This window comes from Panthera tigris, chromosome F3 (assembly GCF_018350195.1).
Source record: "Panthera tigris isolate Pti1 chromosome F3, P.tigris_Pti1_mat1.1, whole genome shotgun sequence".
Taxonomy (NCBI): Eukaryota; Metazoa; Chordata; class Mammalia; order Carnivora; family Felidae; genus Panthera; species Panthera tigris.
In genome coordinates, this window is record NC_056678.1 from 42,020,369 (window position 1) to 42,040,696 (window position 20,328).

The following is a 20,328-nucleotide window of genomic DNA, read 5'->3' on the forward strand; positions in this document are numbered from 1 at the left end:
TCTTGTGTGTGCAGTGACAAAGTGCCCTGAACACTTCCTCTGTTTGGCAAGTTCTCCATCCACCAAAGAGAGATCTTTCGGGTCTCCCCCCTTCTCTTTTCTCTGTCAGATTCTTCTTTCCTGCCCCCGTCTTGTGGTCTGTTCATCACCAGGTGACTTTCGGAGCTTTGGCCTGGTTTGAGGAGGGTTTTTGCTCACGTTCTCAGGGTCTACCGAAAAGTCAGTGCCTCGTCATGCGCAGGAAGATCCTCCCTCGGAGGCTCTGGGCAGGGAGAGGCCTCCCCTCTGTGCACAGCTAGGGCCTCTGACTGGAAGTAATCTTATCTGTGAAAAGGAGCCTATTCGTGAGGCACGGGACCCATGAGGAGGGGCACGCCCATGGCTCCCACTAGGATTTCGCTTGAGATGGAGACATCTTCTCTGGGCTGCGGGCTGGAAGACTGGGGAAGTTAGTTCTGGCCACAGTTCGCAGGGGCAGCGCTGGGCTTTGGGCCGCCGTGGAAGTGCTGGGGGCTGGCTGGTGACCTGATGGCCCTTTCTCATACCTCTCGTAAGAGGCCCTCGTCAGAGCGGCCTTACGTCCCAGGACCTAAGCAGGAGACCCGTAGTTACCCAATTCATCAGTGGGCTCCCACAGCTCCCAGGGCAGTGGGGAATGAACCAGGGAATGATTTTTTCTCATCCAGGGCTCTATGATTACTTCCAGGGCTCTGGCTATGCCTTTCTTATCTGACCTTCGCCAACTGAGCAGCTACCATTTAATCTTTATTTCTGGTGCCCTGAGATGTACTCCTGTGATAGGTCCTCAACCAATCGTAGATGATTGAATAAATCATTTTTTTATTTCTCACTGAATAAATTTTATTTATCATGGGATAAATCATAAGTGATTGAATAAATGGCCGTGTGGATTCGCTTACCCGTTTCTACACGTATCTATTCATTTGTTCAGCAAATAGTGATTGAACGCTGTTCGAGGTACCGGGGTTGCGGTGGTGAGCCTGCAAAGTAGGGCCCTGTCCTGAGCGGAGCTCACATTCTTCTGGAGAGAAACAGATGATAAATGCATATATGTGTATACATATGTGAAGACAGAATGAGAGAGAGAGAGACAGGAAGTGATAAGCTCTATCAGGAAAATTAGGGGCGCCTGGGTGGCCCTAATTTTCCTGATAGAGCTTATCACTTCCTGTGTTGGCTGAGTGTCTGACGGATTTTGGCTTGATTTTGGCCCGGGTCATCATCCCAGGGGGGGTGGGATCGAACCCTGCATTGAGCGTGGAGCCTGCTTGAGATTCTCTCTCTCTCTCTCTCTCTCTCTCTCTCTCTCTGCCCCTCTCCCCTACTCTTGCACTCTCTCTCTCTCACTCTCTCTAAAAGAAAAAAGAAAAAAAAGGAATTAAACAGGGCAAGAGGTACAGGGTGATGGGGGCTGTCTTGCAGGGCGGTCAGGGAAGCTTCTCTGAGGAAGTGACGTCTGTGCTGAGATCTGAATGAGGGGAGATGGACAGAAAGCATCTGCCCCCAGCTGGACAGAAGCGAGGGCCCAGTGATGCGGTGTGGACCTCATGGGCAAGAGGACTGGGGTTCAGAGTAAGGGGAGGGGCCCCCGGAGGAGCCAGGGGTCGGGGAGACTTAGGAAACGGTATCTCCCTCTGCCCAGTGGTCAGGATCACAACATGAGCATCAGCTTGATGATGCTTCCTCTCACCTGGACGGCCAGACTCAGCAGCAGGTCCCATTGGCTCGGTTCCCAAGTGCGTCTTAAAGCCGTCCATTGTCCCCTGCCCCTGTGCCGACCAGAGAACACCACCTAATCTCTTGCCTGGATGGCTAAAATAGCCTCCCTGTGGTTTTCTTGCTTTCCCGGCCACAACTCATTCTCCACATGGCGGTCCGAGGGAGCTTTTAAAAACAGACGTTGGATGACATTACTCTTCTACGTGCCATGGCTTCCCTGCACTTAGAATACACCCCAGAACCTTTACTGTGGCCCTCCCGGCCCTAGGTGTGTCCCTGACCACAGCTGTGACCGACCCGCCCTGGTCCCTGCCCTCACTGGCCTCCCTTGCTGCTCTCTGTGCCTTGACCTCCGGCCTCAGCACCTGCACCTGCCTTACCTTGTTTTGTTTTGTTTATAATTTTCAAAACCAACTTACTATAGCAGCATGAAGCCCTCCACACTTAAGGCCTATTACTAGTGTGTTTTCAAATTTTTGTAGTTTTCAAGTGGACCGGCCGTGCCTTCTGCCGGAAGGCTCTGCCCACCCCCCGCTGCCACCGCCCCCATCGTTGCCTGGTTGGCTCTTGGTGATCGTTCGGCGCTCAGTTCAGCGTGTCCTCCTCAGAGGGTCCCCTCTGCCCAGCGGCTACTCACTCCCTCGGGGAGTCCTGTTGACTTCACTGTCTGAGCTGATCTGTTTATTTGTTTTTTACGTCCATTTCCTGTCCCCTTGCTTCGAGAAAGTTACTTTCATGAGAGCCCGTTCTCTTCAATATTTCAATGTTTCTGAACCCTAAAGGTGCCCAGTGAGTATCTGTTTAGTGAATCAAAGGGAGGCACCTGCCCGCTGGGTTGCCCCGACACCTGCCGCTAAACATCTAGGCGGCTCATGAACAGACCAGTCTGGGGGCTATGAAGAGGTCAGACCCGGAGGGAGGAGGGAGGCTCCCAGGCAGGTCTAATGGCATCTTCAGAACGGCTCAATCCAAGCAGCTTGTCTGGAGCAGGCAAGGCTCACCATGGCTCCCTTCCACTCTGGGGTTCCACCCTCCAACCCCCCTCAACGCCAACTTATGGGAGTGCCAGAGTTGGGTCCAGCCTGAGCTTTGGACTTGGAACGATCTGAATCTTAGAAGTTCTGTCTCTGCCTCTGTCTGGCTGAGGGACCTTGGACGGGTCTCATCATCGGAGTCTCGGTTCCTGTAGTTGAAAAAAATGGAAATAATAACCATAACAATACCTAACTCATAGGACTGTCTTTAGTCAGTGCCTGGCCCACGAAAAATATCAGTAAGTGTTAGCTCCTATCGGCATTGTTCTTGTCATCTTTACTGATCAATTAGCTGTTATTTTTTCGATGCCCCCCCTCCCTTAGCTTCCGGAACCTCCCCTTCCCGTGTGGCACCCCTGCCAGAGTGTGCAGGGGTGTGGCAACGGCATCCTCTGCCCTGCTCTCTTGAGCGTGGGATTTGTAGACCTTCCCCCTATGTCCGCCTCTGAACCACGCTTGCCCTGGCAGCATCTGTGGTAGGAGATTCTTCCTCATTCAGCCGGGCCGGCGCTCAGGGATGGGAACTCCCCTGCCCCTCTTTCCCGAAGCTCTTCCTCTCCCCCTCGGAGCCTGCCACCCCTCTACTCCAGGTGCACGGTCTTTCCATGTTTTCACTGTCATCAGGAAGGTGCTGGCTCATAAGCGAATTCATACCCTGAGTTAGTGCTGTCTTGCCTTTTAAAAATCATACCCATAGAGGCCAATTCTTAACCCAAAGGGATCTATCTCACCAATGGTGGGATTTTCAGCACTGTGAGGGAGATACTGGAGGTGATGGGGCTGGTGCCTTCAATGACGTACGGAAGGTGCTGCCTTCCCTGTGTTTTGATGTCTCCAAAGTTTGCTCCCCCGCCGCCCCCCCCCCCCATGTCTATCTGAGACTGCACGCTCCTGAGGACAGCCGTCTGTCTGGCTAGTTCCCAACACAGCCGCGGGGGTGGTGTGGCCTCAGGCCCCAACTTGGGAGGGATAGCCCCAAGCATGGGAGAACATTCAACTTGCCCCACCCCATGTGCGCCCCAGGACTTGCAGCCTCTGTTTCTCTTTCCCACGTGTGGGGAGAGGTGAGTTTCTCCCTGGTCCTGGGACACAACCCTTCCTGTGAGAGCCCGCCCCACCTCAGCTAAGGTCCTGGGTCCAGCCCTTTCCCACCATGGAGAAAATAGCAAGAAAAACAGATGAGAACTGATACCCTAAGCTGCAGGTCTGCTGGGACCTGGCCCTGGAGGAGCCCCAGGAAAGCTTTAACCCCGGGGCTCCAGACAGTCAGGAAGGGTGAGGGGAGGAGGGGTGTGGGCGCCTCTCTAGTGAGAAGTTGCCTCCTCCCTCTCTCGCACCTGGGTTACTGTCCGTACCCACCTCCTCTCTCAGTGGATCATCATTGCCCGGGTGTGGGTCCTGGGTGCCCCCCGCTCCCACCCCCCCCCATCCCCCCAGTCCCCAGGCTAGATGACAACATGAGGTCACCTTGTCCATCCCCGCATCTCTGGGCAGACCCTCTTTGGACAGGGTCCAGATGTTCCCATTTTAAAGCTCGTAGGAAAGGGGCATTGCCACTCTGCCAGTCAGCCTGTATCTAAGTGACCTGTAGGGAGCCTGGTGCCCCGAAGGAGAACTGGTCTCAGAGTCACGAGACCCTGATAAGTTATCGGCCGTTTCGGGGCCTGGAGTTCCTAATCTGTGAAATGGTAATCCCATTACGTGCTGCATTCTCAGGGTGGTTGTGGGGATCACCTGAGACGTGAATGTACAGGGCTCTGTAAACGATAAATGGATATAAATCGGATGTGCGATGGGCCACGGTGGTGGGGTCAGGAGGGGGGTGCCTGGCCCCCAGCCTTCCACAGCCGCAGCCCCATTTGGTCCTGCTGAGGCCCACCCTGGAAACCCGCTTCCCCCAACCTCGCGGCAGCCATGGCAATGTCAGCCTTCTCTCCCGGCAGAACGGTCCGTGCTCCTTGGGTCTTGCCCCCTAGACTCATCCAGAGCTTCTTCCACCATGGGATGTGTGGGGAGCACTTCCAGATCATCAGTAATGAGCCCGGAGCCAGATATCTGAGAGCCATTAGGCTGTGTTTTGCTGAACATCTAGAGACACTGGAGGTTTTCCAAGTGGGAGCGTTTCTAGGGGCTTCGAGGGGTAGGAGCTCAGGCACAGGAGCATTGGTGGGGTGTTCACAGACTACTTCCCTTATGTTATTTTTTCTGTCCTTACCCTCTGAAGTGGGGTCCACTGTCTCATTTTACAGAGAAAGGGTTGATCTAGTAGGCTGCAAATTCCAGTCTCTGACTTTCAGTGTGTGCACCAGGCTGGCCATCCTGCTGGTGGTCCAAGAGGTGGGAATGGGCTTCAGTTGCAGCCAGATAGCAAGGATTATGTGTAAGAAAACTTAAGGAGGCACAAGCGAACTGGGTGCCTTCAAGGCGTCTTGGTGCTCCGGGGACACGAGGACCCTATGATCAGAGTAGGGGAGGGGGCACCACACTGAAGGTGTCAGAGTCAGCCAGGGTCCCCATTTCTCCCATTGGAACGATAAGGAGATTGGAAATGAGGTTCCTAAAGTCCCTTCTAGTTCTTGCTCTCTAGATGGGGTAAGGGGATCTGGTTTCTCCCTCCCCTTAAATCGTTCCCCTTCCCATCCCTATAAACCTTCACAGAGCAGTGGGCTTTGGTGCTTGGAGAGGTGTTCAGGGTGAGAGGGACCTTAAGTATCATCGCCGTGAAGAAGAAAGCCACGGATTCTGCAGGCACAGGACAGAAGCAAATGGAGTCCTAGGGAGGCCTCCCCTTCCACCCCTGTGGGTCTCAGGAGCTGTTTACACTCCATCCATCTCAGAGGCTTCATTGGAAAATAACAACTGGGCAAGTTGCTGCGCTGAGCCAGCTCCTCGGCACAGGGCCGGGCGGGCCCCAGCCCCTGGCACTCACTCCAGGGCGGTGTGTGGGCAGAAGACATGCTGGTTACTGGCTGGATTGGTTTAAAGGGAAGTGGGGAGCTCCCAGGACGCTGAAACTCTCTGCCCTCGGTGGGGGCGCCGTCACCGCCCATGGGCAGCCTCGTCCATTTTCCGTGTCATCCAGATGTTCTCATTTTCTCTGTGTGTCATGACACAGAAAAGGCTGGAAAGCTCTATCCCCTGACATAATCTGTTCATTTCCTTCAGAGGACACACGGCAACCTGTAATTGTCTTGTGTATTTATTTCCATGTTGTCTGTCTCTTTGCCCAAAATGTGAGCTGTGGAGAGGCCAGGGTCCTTTACCTAATACCAAGCACAGAGACTGGCACTTGGCACAGAAAACACCCCATCTGTGCAGCAAGTGCACCCATGCATGCATGCATTCATGTGCCCTGTTTGCAGCGAATGCTCAGTGACCATCAGTTATCTTTCCCGAGAATAATTCTCCATCAGCTTGGGGGACAGAGATGGTGCTTGAACTCAGGCCCTCAGGAGATACGCATGGACAGTGATTGGAAGGGGAAAGGGGAGGTAAGCATGGAAGGGGAGATGGGGGCACCGGTAGGGAGGTAAGGGGCAGGGCCAACAGGAGGGAGGTGGGGAAGGCTTTTTTCGACAGCTGAGTCAGCTGGCCCGAGGGGAAGAGTGGTTCTTCAACCCTCTGGCTGTTTTTGGTCAGTGTAGACGTGTGCGAGGAAGCACAGGAAAGTGCCACCACCTTCCATGTGGCCTTGGGCGGATCACGTGATTGCCTGGAATCTCAGTTTCCTCATCTGTCAGATAGGCACTCATTCGTCCGGTGCTTTCCTACCCCGCGAGGGCTGTCGTGAAACAGTGACGAGAGGTGACCGACGGGGACGTGCCGAGCACACGTGATTGATTTTTACTTTGGTGATTTTATTAAAACTCTTCCGGGAGGTCCTTTGTTGTTTTCTGTCCTGATTTTTAATCTTGATTTTTCGTTTGTTATGATTTTTATGCTAACCAGGCTTCCCACCCTCTGCAGGTGAGATGCACCAGTGCATTGTAAGCTCTGGCCCAAATCTTGGATCCTGGAGACTCGGACCTCTGGCCAAAGACCGGCACCTCCCCACTCACTGGGTCCTGGCTGGGGCGGGAGCCTCCTTTTGGGGCCCCATAGGGGCTGATGGAGCCTGGTGGGAGTGGGGGGGACTCACACTCTGCCCTCCCCTTCCCCAGGTACAAGACGGTGGTGACTCCCCGGAAGGCGGCGGTGGCCATCGCCGGCTGCTGGATCCTCTCCTTCGTGGTGGGCCTGACACCCCTGTTCGGCTGGAACAAGCTGGGGGAGGTGGAGCGGGCCTGGGCGGCCAACGGCAGCGAGGGCGAGCCCGTGATTGAGTGCGAGTTTGAGAAGGTCATCAGCATGGAGTACATGGTCTACTTCAACTTCTTCGTCTGGGTGCTGCCCCCCCTGCTGCTCATGGTCCTTATCTACCTGGAGGTCTTCTACCTGATCCGCAAACAGCTCAACAAGAAGGTGTCGGCCTCCTCTGGCGACCCACAGAAGTACTATGGGAAGGAGCTGAAGATCGCCAAGTCGCTGGCCCTCATCCTCTTCCTCTTCGCCCTCAGCTGGCTGCCCCTGCACATCCTTAACTGCATCACCCTCTTCTGCCCTTCCTGCCAGAAGCCCAGCATCCTCATCTACGTCGCCATCTTCCTCACGCATGGCAACTCAGCCATGAACCCCATCGTCTACGCCTTCCGCATCCAGAAGTTCCGGGTCACCTTCCTTAAGATTTGGAATGACCATTTCCGCTGTCGGCCCGCACCCCCTGTTGATGAGGACCCCCCGGAAGAGGGGCCCCACGACTAGACTCCACCTACTGCGTCTGCCTGCCCCCATCAGGGGCATCTCAGCCCAGTCCCACCTCCCCACCGGTCCCACTCCCTGAGCCTTTCTGGCGGGGCTGTGGGGTGTGGATGCCCTGCACCTTGGGTTCTGGAGGAGGTTTGGCGGGGGGGCCGTTCATGGGGAAGGAGCCAGGTGACCTGAGGGGAGGAGGAAAGTGGCTTGAAACTCCCCACCTGTGTGACCATCCCACAGGCAGCCCGGTGCTTCAGGCTGGACTGACCTGGGGAGACTGAGGCTGCAAAGGGGCCACGTGGGCTGGAGGGCAAGCTTGGGCTCCCATGGCAGTTAGGGGAGCCTGCTTATCTCTGGTGGTGGTCATGCAACCCTGGGACCAAGCCTAAGGAAAGGAGAGGATCCCCTCCAACGTGGATGGAGAGAAAGAAACTGGGCTTCATGGCCCTGCTTTCTCTCCTGTTCTGTAGGAGAAGGTGGCAGAGCCACGGAGGGGCGGGAATCAAGGAGCCTCCGTCCCAGCCTCCCGGGACCCTGAGCTCCCAGCTTTGCTGGGCATCAGGGTACCTGCCCTCCTTGCCCTGGGGAGCCCAGGTTTATATCTGGGAGAAGCAGAAACGGCGGATCCAGAAATCATCCCCAACCTTTGCTTTATTCTCCACCAACCCCCGGAGGTAGAGGCTCCCGGGGTAGAGGAGCCTGGGTATAGAGTTGATGTGCAGGCCTCATGCAGCCACCAGGTGGCAGCACTGAGCCATTGTTCTTGCCCTGAGTGTCCCAAGGTGGAGCCTAGACCGTACCCGTCATCTGGGCCAACCAGCTCCACTAGCCCCTGGTGATGGCCTGGACTCCCCTAAGTGACATCCGTCTCTGCTCTTTCTGGGCCAGATGGAGAGGAGAGCCCCAGACGTGTCAACATGAGGGCGCATTCTGCCTGCCTGGGGAGGAGGGGACCAAGGGAAAGTGCTGAGGTTGGGCACTCCTGGGATGCCATGGACCAGGCTGGAACAGGCCAGGGGAGACCACAGTCCTGAGAGTAAGGGAGGGGAGGTCTTTCTGGCACTTAGATACCCTCAGTATCCCTGGCATCTAGCACAGTTTTCAGGGGCTTGGGGCTCTGTTGCACAGTCTAGGCTTTAGAGCATCTGGGGAAGGGTCCGCCCTCTGCCAAACTCGGGCGCCCCGTGTATGGAGGGAGGGGGGCAGGGTTCTGAGCGTGGACAGCAACTCCAGGCCTTGAGTCCAGGCCCTTCCCTTTCTCAGAGGTAGGATGTTCCCTGGCTCCCAAGGAGGGCCACCTGACTAATAAAAGACTGTGAACCTTGATGGAGAGCACACCCCTGGCTACCCACCCCACCGCCCAACCATCTGAGGGCAATAGACAACCTCAGCACAGAGGAGCAATGGGGGGGGGGGGAGGTGGGGATGGGGAGGAAGCAGGGAGAGGGGAGATACGGAGGCGTTCAGAGCAAGGAGGGTTCCAGAGAAGAGGGTGTCTGTTCGCGTAGTTAGGCTGTAGGCATAGCAAACCCTGACTGTGAAAGCGAGATCCTAAAAAAAGCTCATGGTCTGGAACTCCCCACCCTCCCATGACATCCTGAGTCCCCTCCCACTGGAACCTTCCTCAGGATGTCATTCGTGGAGACCCCCTCACGGTGACACATCAACCCCCCCTCACTGGGACACAGCGCCTCCCCCATCACAACGATGCTTGTGGTCACAGAGGCCCCCGCACTTTAACACCACACGCCTTTATTTGAGTGCTTCTCGCCCAGACTGCAGCTCTCTGCAGGGGCACTCCAATCTCTGCACTTTCCAGGCCCCCTCGCATGCCCGGGGAGACTGGCCTGGGGCCCGCCAGGCCTACTTCTGGCTCCTGGGCTCCAGCCTCTCGGGGAGGAGGCTAGGCAGGTACCAGGGAGCAAAGCCATCCGCTGTCACAGAAATGGGGGTCTGGGGCATCCGTGGAGCTTGATGCTGAGCCTGGTGGCCCCAACCCCCCTAGGTCTGCAGCACCTGGCGGAGGACACGTGTCATGAGCCCTGCTGTTAGGCAGGGCTGGGCTCCACCTGCCCTCTGAAGAGGAGAGACAGGGCACAGGGACATAGGCCCTCTCTTTCCTTCCCAGGCCTCCTGCCCCAGGGGCCCCATGTCCAGCTCTGAGCTCTGCCTCTGCGGCTCCGGGAAACTTCCCTGCATTCCAGAGCCTCAGAACCCCCTGGGGAGGGAAGGTGAGGCATAGGTCATCGCCCCCACATTGCTGCCAAGGAAGTGCCCTGGTCTAAGGGCACGCAGAGCCAAGGCTAGACCCCTGTCTCGGGTGCACATTGCCTGACGCTGCAGATTTGTACCCAGAGCTGACCACCACCTTCCCCTCTCACCCCCACCCCCTGCCTGACCCCAGAGACAGCGGGTCCAGACATTTACCATTCTCATCACAGCCTCCTGTTGCTCTTCAGTGCGTGGCTGAGGCCGGAAGAGATGCCGCAGTTAGAGTGGGGGAGGGGGACAGCTGCAGGGGCCCCGAGTTGGGGGCAGCGGGACAAGAGGGGCTCAGGGCTACACCCCTTCACCCCAGTCAATGGATCAGTCTGAGTGGCAGACTCTATTACCTCCTTTCCCTACACCGGGCCAACCTCCCACTTGGAAAATCCTTCTGACAGCCAGACCTCTCCATCTTTACCACCCTCTGTCTTGCCTTGATTTCCAGCACCCAGCCTCATCTAGCCCAGCAGGAGAGGCGGTGGCTTCTCCTCTTCTCCTGTCCTTGGGAGGACCCTCCTCATAACCTTACCTTTGACCTCCAGCTGGCAGGCCACAGATGCCTCCCCTAGCACACTGATGGCCTTGCAGGTGTAGAGCCCGGAGATCAAAGGGGCTGGGCTTCCGGATCTCCAGGGTGCAGACACCTTGCTCAGAGAGGGTGTGGTATTTGGGGTCACCCTGGATGTCCATTTTGGTTTTCATCCAGATTATCTTGGGCTAGGGGAGCATCGAGAGCAGAGGAGGGCTGGGATGGGCTTTGAAGGAGCTGCCTGCATGGATTTAAGCCACTGCCCGCCCGCTCCCACCCCCACCAGGACATAGCAGGGCTTCACCCCTTCACCTTGGGCAGTGCTCGGACCCTGCAGAAGAGCTGAGTGCTGTAGCCCGGGGTGGAGGTGTGGTCAGCCAGGGGCAGGGTAAACGAAGGGGCTTCTGAGAAGTCTTGCTCGACAAACCCTTTAGGCTTGGCAACGATATCTGGGTTCGGGAGAGAAAGGGGGGCAAATTCGAGGTTATAGGAGTAGACCTCTTAGAACTAACCCCATCCATTTTCCTAAAATAATCACGATAGCTTACACTTAGGTGGCTCATTTAATCTGCATCGTGTCCCTCTGCAAGCGTGAGTGTGTTATCCCCATTTGACAGATGGGAAACTGAGGCCTTCATGGATGCGTGTCTTGCCTGATATCACTTGGTGAGTCTGGGGTTTAAAGGGTAGAAAATTACACGAGGACCATGGCTCTCTGATCAGAGAGCTGCTGGTCTGGAGAAGGATCTTAGCATCACAAGGGCAGGCGACAAGCCATTTCATGGCTGCCGTGGGATGAAGGAGCTCTGTGGCAGGATCCCAGGCTCCTGTGATCTTGGAAGCCAGGGGTGGCCAACGTGTGGGAACGTAGAGACCGAATGTCTCAAAGCGGCAGAGGAAAGCTGGGACCGTGGCTGGGCGGGTCAGCGAGGGGACCGAGAGGGGAATGAGCAGGAAGACTGGATAGAGGAGAAGCTCTTGGCTGAGGCTGGGGACCTACAACCCAGAGATACCATATTTCATTTCTGTTGGTCTTGGGAGACCTGACTGGCTTTCCTTTTTTAAACAAAAATTTCTTCCTAATTCTGTGTAGCTCGGGCCGGAGTTGAAAAGAGTGTGCCTTCCCAAGCCCACACAGACTCTGCATGGGGGTGGGGGGAGCTGGAGGTCACAGGGCGACAGGGAGAAAGGGCTTGGCATCTCACATTTGACTCAAGCAGGCCGGGTGCCTGTGTGGAGACAGTAAATACCCCCCTCTTTCTTATCCGTCTCTGTGGTGTTGTATCAGGGTTGCGAGGCTTGTGTTTTAGCAAACTCACTGGACAATACCCGCCCACGCGCACTGCCCTTCAGAGCAGTTCTCTTGGGACACTGCACATTAGCCCCAGTGACTGCTACGATGCCGGCAGCCACCAGCAACGGCAGAATAAGTGCACAGCCTCCCCAGGGGCGCATCTCGTCTGTTCCGATGTGTTTGTTAAAATCAATCAACTGCATGCATTTCTTTACAGCCGCTCGTGGGAATGCGTGAGTGTGTGCGGAGCTGTGGCAGGGGTGAGGAGAGGGAAGCCAACGTCCCGGCTCGCGGCCCCCACCAGAAGCCCGCAGGGAGGGACGCTGACACGCCAGGAAAGGCCGAGCCCGGCAGTCAGTCCTGGCTTGGTGTCTGCTCCCAGGCCCAGACCCACCTGCCTTCCGGATCCGGGCTGGCTCCTTGGTGACGGCGGCCAAGGTGCTGAGTCCACACAGTTTCTCCGAGAAGACCCGAAAGGAGTAGGCGTTTCCCACGATGAGGTCAGAGACGGTGCAGGTGGTCGGGTGGTAGCGCTCCAGCACCGTGAACCATTGCTGCGGGAACCCCAGCCCTGTCGTCCTCCCCTCTGACCCCTGCCCTTGCCCACCTGGCTCACCCTGCGGTCCCTTCCTCCGAGGGGCTCATTCCATGCCCTTTCCCTGGGGGCTGAACCATCCAGCTTTGGGAGAAGGGGTCCCTGGGTCACTCAGATGATCTCTCTGGGGTCCTCAGAGAATTCTGGATTTTTACCACTCCAGGGGTGGCCTGAGGACCTGCAAACTCACAGTCACCTGGGAACTCCTTGGAAGTGCAGGATCTCAGTCCCCACCCCAGAGCCACTGAGTTAAAATCTGCATTTTAGCGAGATTCCCAGGTGATTCATAGGCGTAATTACATTTCCAGAAGCACTGCTCTAGACCTTGCAGGGCCTCAGAGAGCCACACACACACACACACACACACACTCCTTGCAGTCTTCAGGAGGAAACTGAGGCCCAAGGAGGACAGGGATCTTGCTAAAAGCCACATGAGGAGTCAGGTTAGCGGCAGTTAGACTAGGACTTGGTCCCTGGACTCTTGGAGGGCTGGGCCTTCCTGGCCACCTTGGCCACTTCCCCCACCCCACTCGGCTCCAACAGGCCTCACCCCTGTCATTTTGTCTGCCTTCTGCACCACGTAGCCCAGGAGCTCTGTGTTGCCTGGGTCCTGGGGTGGTGTCCATTCAAGGGCAATGTCGTAGCCCCAGACGTCCAGGAGCCGGATGCTGCTGGGGGGCCCAGGTTTCTCTGCGGGACCAGAGTGTGAAGAGGGAGTGAGGGGGAAGGCTGGGCTTGCCACAACCCCCTCCCCCCCCCCCCCCCAGCCAGGATCTGGCTCCTGTCACAGTCTCTGGTCTGATCCCTTCAGCTGTCAGCTCTGGGGTAGGAGGTGGGGTATCTGGACCCCCAGCAAGTCAACCCTGCCTCCCCTGACCCCGTACCAACCACCAGGATGTCGATGGCTGCCCTGGCCTCCGAATCTTCGAGATGCACAGTGAGCTCGTAGCGGCCTGAGTCGGAGCTCTGGGCCGAGGACGGAGTCCTGGTCCCCAGTGCACACGTGCACTCGCTGGCTGTCCAGGGCGTGGCCACTGTGGGTCCAAGAGGCCTGAGGCTTGGGACTCCCCCGGAAGGGAGGAGCTTTCGGGGCGGGTGCAGGAGGCTCCAGCACCCCCATACCCACTCAAGTCCAGGGATCCCTGGAGCCGTGCCCAGGGGAACCGGCTTCATCAGCCCTTCCCAGGAACGGCACCAGAAGTTGGAGACACACGTGCTGCTCACAGCCTCGTTCTCCAGGTGTCCAGCCAGCCCTGGGACCACCCGCCCTGTCCACAGGCTGGAGAGTCGCAAGAGTCCCGTGTACGACAGAGGGAGGGTGAAGCTATCGTGGTGGGTCTTAGGCCAACCTTCATGGGGATCCTGACATCCCCTGGGCTTCTCTGACACATCTCAGATGGGGGCCCTGATTTCCATCCAGGTCGTTATCCTGGGCAGGAGCCACACCTACCTGGAAGGGGATTTGCAGACTGACGGTCTCTCCCACCTGGCGGATGCAGGTCTGACGACGATGGCAGGGGACGCGGATCTTGGGGGCCTCTGCGTCAAAGCGAGAGTTTAGGCTTAGCCCAGCAATAGGGTTGCTGGTTGGAGGCTACTGTGGCGGGGGTAGGAGACAGCTGGTGAGGGTCACTGGCTGGGCAGGAGGGCTCCGAGGGGTGTTCTGGGGCTGCCTCCTCGGCGGGCAAGGCAAAGCTCACTGCTGGAGATCCATGGGCCCATATTCCCTAAGGTGCTTGGGGAATTGAGAACCAGGAGGTTCCAGGAGGGCAGGGCCTCCATGGTGTGAAACAGTAGGCATCCCGGGCACTCCCTTGGTGCCCTGACCTTGTCAGGCTGGGATTTGCCCTGCAGCCCAGGCATTCCTGGGCTCCAGATGGGTCCTGGCGGGCTCCTTGGCTCCCCCTAGTGGGGAATCAGGTGTGGCACCTGTTGGCCTTCATTCCCAGGAAAGGCGTCAATGCCATCTTCCTCCGAATCCAGCACCTTCCTTCCATTCCACACCAGCCATGGGCCTCCAGAGAAGCCCCTCTGAAATCGATTTGCTCACTTCTCTGTTTCGAGGCCACATGGGAGGATTAGGAGCTTTCCCTTCTTAAATGAGGCCGGAGCAGACATACCCCCTTCTTTCTCCGTCACCCCTCTCACTGCCTTTCAGTCTTACAATTGGGAAATCCTTCCTGAAATCTTATTTCAGTCCCATGCCAGGACAGGGAGTCACCTTCCTGACCATCACCTAATCAGGTGCAACCGCTAAAGCCACTGGGCATTCCAAGGGAGCCTGCAGCGGCCCCTGCTGTTGTACCCCCTGGGCGGGGCAGCAGTGGTGGTGGCCGGGGCCCCTCAGCAGGAAACAGGTGGCAGCAGTTGGTGGGTGGCACACAGGCTGGAGGGGGAGGAGATGGTGGGAAGGAACACTGTGTCTCTGTGGATTAGCTGTGCAGGCACTTGGCTCTGGGAGCCTAAGGAGCAGAATGCTCCAGGGGCAGCTGCAGGGGGCCAGGAATGCTTGGCAGCTCCAGGTGGCTAAGAAGGGACAGCTGAGCAGCTGAGGATTCTGGACAAGGTCCCCACCCTGCCCTGCCCAGGAGGAGGGCCTGGCTGGTCCCTCTTTGTTCACAGCCTCCCCTCCCTCTTCTCTCCAGGAAATCCCCTCCTCGCCTGCCAGAGGAATGTTAATGGAGTCGTGGGTGCTGAGTGTGGCTGGCTCCTTCAGTGCCGTCCGTGCCTTGGAGCAGAGGGCCCAGGACCCTGCACCCTCTCCGAGTCTGAGCTCCATGGGGCAGGTCCAGGACCCTCCCAGCCAGGAGGGCTTCCTGGCACCTCCAGGCTAGAGTCAACGTGTCCAGACTGTGGCTGCTAGGGCAGGGCCATGTCTCACACTCAGAGGATGGGAAGGTCCCAGAGAAGACTCCCTGATGCTTGGCGGCACGTGAACGGTCTTGTGTGGGAGTCAGGCTCTGGGATTGCCGCTATTGGGCTGGGTGACCTCGAGGGAGTCCCTGGGCTCCTTGGGACCTGCTTGGCTTAGATGGACCAGCCGTGACAGTCTAGGATTCTGATCTCACTAGCCCCGTGGCCCCACATCTCTTGGGCCTTGAAGTCGAGAAGTATTTCCTTGAATCCAAACTTGACCCCTCCTGTGGCTATGAAGCTCACTCCTTTTTGGAGGGCTTGTCCAGAACTGTGGGGAACACTGTCCCCCTGTGGGTGTGGGGGAACAAGAAGGAAGGCCACCTGCTGGCCCGTGTCTCTCTTCACCCTGGGCCCTGGGCTGTCCCCAGAGACCTCGGATCAGACCAAATGACTCACTGCCATTAACAGACTGAAACCTGAGCAGCTCTGGGAGGGGAGCAAGGGTAGGCTTGAGGCTAATGCACCCTGCAAATAGAAATCTTAGCAAGGGGACAGCAGCTGGCCTCCTAGGTCCCCAGTACACCGCTGCCCTCTGGGGATGGAGAAAACTTCCCAGGCCTTCTGCAGGCTCTTGTCTTCCTCCCACTTCCTCCCACTTCAGGACACGGTGGGATAAGAGGCAAGCGAAGACTTCTCTCGGTTACAAAACCTTTGGGAAGATCTGGAACCCAGGCCATAGGACAAGAACAGAAAATGGGCAGAAAGTGAGCTTGCGTGGCCGCTGGAGGGGCTCAGATTAGATAGGAGGAAGAACAGGATGGCTCCTAGCATTGGGACCCTGAGGCAGGTGACTTGGGGAACTTGAGCTTTCAGTTCGGGGGGGTCAGGGAGCCCTTCCCCCCCAACGCTTGGGGGCTGGGCCACTCGGGGAAATAGCGTCTTTGACCTCCAGAGGCTTGCTGCTGAGGAACCTGGAACTTTCTTAAGGCAAGCTGGTGATAGCACGTGGCTTGTGCTCGTGAGGGTGGGATGGGGGGGGGGAGAGGACGGTCCTGTTTCCTTGGCCTGATGGCCTCAGTTTTCCTACCCATTGGATGAGGTGCCTGGGAAGGGCTCGGGGAGCAGGAGATGAAAGGGTGGGCCTTACCGATCATCTTCTGGATGTGGACAGGCTGCTCTAGCACAGCTGGTGGGCCGGCCCCCGCAGAGCTCACTGCAGCCACACGCAGGAAGAACTGGTCTCCCGGAGCCAGGTTCTGCACGGTCGGTCGGCTGGGTCACCATCATGGGCCGGGCATTCATGGGCACCCCCTCAGAGGCTGTGGAAAATGGGGAGCAGGCAAGGCCCCTGCTTTATGGCCATGGTCATCCTTCTCAGAGGGGCTTTCCTTTTCCCTGGTGATCTGGGGAAGCTGACCTCCCTCTCTGAGCCTCATTTCTTCCTTGCTCCCCTTCCCTGACTTGTCAAATGGCATCAAACACCCCTGGTGTTCGAGCCCTGGAATGGTGGCCAGAAAAGCCCAGAGAGGGTTGGACACACTTGCCACGTCATGCAGCAATGTAGGGGCAAAGGCAGAAGCCAGGCTGAACTTGGCCACCGTGGAGGTGAACGGCACAGAGGCAGCAGGAATTGGGCCATTGCCCTGGTCCCCGTTTCTCCTCACGGTCTCCTGCTCTCAACTGTCCCCTACTCCCAGCTTCTCTGGTCCCCACCTCCTGCTCGCCCTCCCCCAGCAGGGCCCTCTGCGACTCAGCATCTCCTTCCCTTCTCAGCAGAGCAGCAACCAAGGGACCCCTACCCTTCTATCTGATACTTGCTCAGAGGCTCTCTGGAGCTGGACGACAGGGGGTCTCCCGAGGTCATTTGGACAACCCCCCTGCCTCAGAGGTACATGGAGTGAGCACGAAGTGGTAGGTGAGTGGGTTGAGGGGACCACTTGCACTTCATCCTTCTGTATCTAGCCCCCCCACCCCACCCCAGACTGGCCCAGATGCAGGGTCTGGGGGCTTGTCCCTCCTACCCCCCAGCCCACCACCCCTGGGTGTACGCAGGGCTTAGCCCAGAGCTCACCTCCCTCTCGGCAGAGCTCTAGCACATAGCCCTGGAGCCCCAGCCGCCCTAGCCTCTCTGGGGGCTCCCAGCTCACGGTCACTGAGCTGTCGCTCACATCCTCCACGGCCAGCAGCAGCGGGGCACCGGGGATGTCTGGGAGAGAAGTAGGGAGAGATGAAGAGGCCTGTGGTGGAGAGCTCTCCCCGCTCCCCTCCATTCCCTGCCATTCCCTCCCCGCTTCCCTCCTCCACCTGCCCCCTCTCTTGTCACCTTCATCTGGAGGTGCAGGTTTAGTGGCTGCGGGGGTGTGGGGGCCGGTGCCTGAGGGCAGGCTCCTATGGTGCGGGAGCCTGCTCTTCCCCAGCAGGCTCCGATGCTGCCATTTCTCCAGAAGGCTCTGCGCTGGGTGCCTTGGCAGGCTCAGAGGCGGTTTCCTCCGGACCACAGGCGGGGGCCTCCGAGGTGGCTTTTTCTGTCATTGCTGCGCCGGCTGAGGGGTCAGGCTGGAGTGTGCAGGGGTCAGCAGGGGTAGGTCTAGACCTCCAGGATGCCTGGGACACCTAGGCCCAGGCTTATATAGTCAGGGGCTGCCCCACCCCCGGCCAATGATGATTCCCAGCTGTGGGGTCAGGTCAGGTGGGAGGACTGGTGGGGTGGGGAGACGCCTAGGCCAGGAATAGCTCTGGGGGAGGAACTGCAGGGTCCCTTGAGGCGCGCACTACCTCGTCCATCGCTCTGATCGGACCTCGGCGGCCAGGGTGCTGGTGCCCGGGTGGCAGGAGGGCACAGATGGGTGAGATGGGACGTTGCCTCTGGAGGTTGTGCCAGGGGTCAGGGCAGTGGGAACAAGAGCTCCCATCTGGAGAAGGAACCCAGATCGGGCATTGTGTTTGGCCTCTGTGGAGCCACTTGTACCCAGGGCTTCTCAACCTGGGTGCTGGGACCCAGACAGCCTGAAACAGCACTCCCTGGGGAGCCCTGCCAGCTTTGCCCTGGTATTCCACACTCGCCTTGGCCTCACGTTCCCTGGGCCTTCTCACTTGTGCTGTGTGAGGCTGAGGGTTCTAGAGAGGGAAGGAACTGAGATGCCCAAGGTGGGGCTAGTTGGAGGAAAGTCTTCCAGAAATGGGACCCTGGGAAGGGGGTCGAAGGCTTCTGGCCACTGCTTCTGCTGGAGAGGCTGGAGAGGACACCGTCTCCGCGATCTCTGCTCGGGGCCTCAGTTTCCCCATGTAGTACAGAGAGCCCTGTGACAGTCCCCTAGCCCTTGGGAACGAGACAAAGTCACGAGGCAGAGCTGGAAGAGACCCTGGAGGAGGACAGCACTCTGAAACTTCTAGACTCTTGGCAGCAGGGCATGGGCACGGGCATTTGCAGTGGGGGCGATGAGGCAGCTGCAACCAAACGTCTAGTCATTGATTCGTCCAACCAATAAAACATTAAGATTGGTAAACATTTATTTAATAAGCCTGAAAATACCACGTGCCTGGGAGAAGGGAAGCAACAGGAACCGTCATGGCTCGTGGGAGCGGAGATCGAAGAAATCCCTTCGGAAAAAGCGAGACAGTATCTAGTAAAAGTAGACAATGGGCTTATCTGTGACCTGTAGTGACACCCCTGTAGTGACACCTTCACGCACGTACCCCCAGAGACACGCACGAAAACATTCACAGCAATCTTATTTGTAATAGCCCGCGCCTGGTGAAAACGGCTGTCCCTCAATAGCGGAATGCATCGCTATGACATCATCACACAGCATCACGGGCGTAGGGGTGCGCCTGTAATCAATCCAAAATATGGAAGGAAATGAACAAACTTCAGCTGCGTGGACGATCTCACAGACATAATGGGGAACGAAAGGAGGAAGGCTCGCAGAACGGGGAGATCCCGTCCGTGTTCAGTTCAAAGGCAGGAAACCCCAGGCTCTCTTTCTCGAGGGGCTTCCGTAGGTGGTGAGGCCGCAGAGGAAAACAGGGGCAGTCAGAACAGGGGCTGCCTCGAGGCAGAGGGCTGGGGAGGTATGTGATGGTGGAGTTTCAGGAGCACTACTGAGGTCTTACTTCCTGTCCTGGGTGGTGGGTACGCAGGTTTTCACTAGTTACTAATTCTTTACATTAAACAAATACATTTTATGCACCTTTTAAAAATATTTTGTTTAATGTTCATTTATTTTTGAGAGAGAGAGAGAGGCAGAATGTGAGCAGGGGAAGGGCAGAGAGAGAGGGAGGCACAGAATCCGAAGCAGGCTCCAGGCTCTGAGCTGCCAGCACAGAGCCCGATGCGGGGCTTGAACTCAGAGACTGTGAGATCATGACCTGAGCCGAAGTCAGACGCTTAACTGACTGAGCCACCCAGGCACCCCTTATGCACTCTTTAGCATGTACGATATATCCCATAATTTAAAAATAAATACACGTGTCATTTATTTAGGGCCCTCAGCCATATGCGTGCTCTCCCCCTAGCCGGGGCTGGCCACACAGGAGTGGGGCCGCCTTTCACGGCTGGCTGTCTTCTTTGGGGAGTGGCAGCGGAGGGTCTGGAGAGCCTCGGTGTCCAGCCCTGCCTGGGTGCCTGTGTCCTCTACCAGGTGACTCAGTGTCCTGCCAGGCAGGGGGTGGGCCCTGGAGACCCGATCCCCATCCCTGGCCTCTGACTCTGCAGCTATAAGTGAATGTGACTAACTCTGCAGGCCCCTGAGTCAGCCCTTCGGAGCCTGTCCCGGACTGGGGGAATGGTGGCTCTAGGAAGGAGGAGGGGGGTTGGCTGCCCTGGAGGGTTTTCAAAGACCCTTGTGTGAGGGGGTGGGCGAGGGGCAGGGATTGAGGGTGCCTGGCCCCCCTCTCCAGCGATGAAATGCCAGGTAACCCCCTCCCCCCATTAACTCCGGCCAAGTTCTCATTTTCTTTGCCTTTAGCAGGGCTGTGACCTTGGGATCAGTTGCATTGGCCCAGCTCCAGCTCGTTCAGATTTGAAGGTGGCCAGTAGGTACTTCCTTCCCTATACCTCTAACCCGTGTCACAAACCACTAGGCCAAGTCACAAATAATTCCCTCCAAACAGGAGGGAATCCACACATAATTCTCTTTGACTTTGGAGTGTACATCTGGACTCTTGGGTAGAAGGCATGCCTGGGGCCCTGGGAGTGCTGATGAGGGCATTTCTACCTCATAAA

General features: G+C 57.4%; 2 protein-coding genes across 4 annotated transcripts in view; one reads left to right on the top strand and one right to left on the bottom strand.

The window, feature by feature from the left end:
- Positions 1 to 8,891, top strand: part of ADORA1 (adenosine A1 receptor) — a 34,218-nt gene extending 25,327 nt beyond the window's left edge. For all 3 annotated transcript variants that reach the window (XM_042976736.1, XM_007086481.2, XM_007086480.2), the window contains one exon: positions 6,935 to 8,891. In XM_042976736.1, coding sequence (XP_042832670.1) covers positions 6,935 to 7,574 — 640 coding nt within the window. In that variant the 3' untranslated portion in view covers positions 7,575 to 8,891. The remainder of the gene's footprint in view (positions 1 to 6,934) is intronic.
- A 537-nt stretch (positions 8,892 to 9,428) lies between these two features.
- MYBPH (myosin binding protein H) lies at positions 9,429 to 17,636 on the bottom strand. The gene is given in 14 exon segments (XM_042975712.1): positions 9,429 to 9,499; positions 10,360 to 10,432; positions 10,434 to 10,547; positions 10,672 to 10,808; positions 12,048 to 12,207; positions 12,799 to 12,938; positions 13,133 to 13,224; positions 13,226 to 13,331; positions 13,695 to 13,787; positions 16,252 to 16,372; positions 16,374 to 16,423; positions 17,176 to 17,310; positions 17,428 to 17,491; positions 17,493 to 17,636. Coding segments are annotated over 14 exon segments (1,500 nt in total).
- Between the last annotated feature and the right edge of the window lie 2,692 nt (positions 17,637 to 20,328).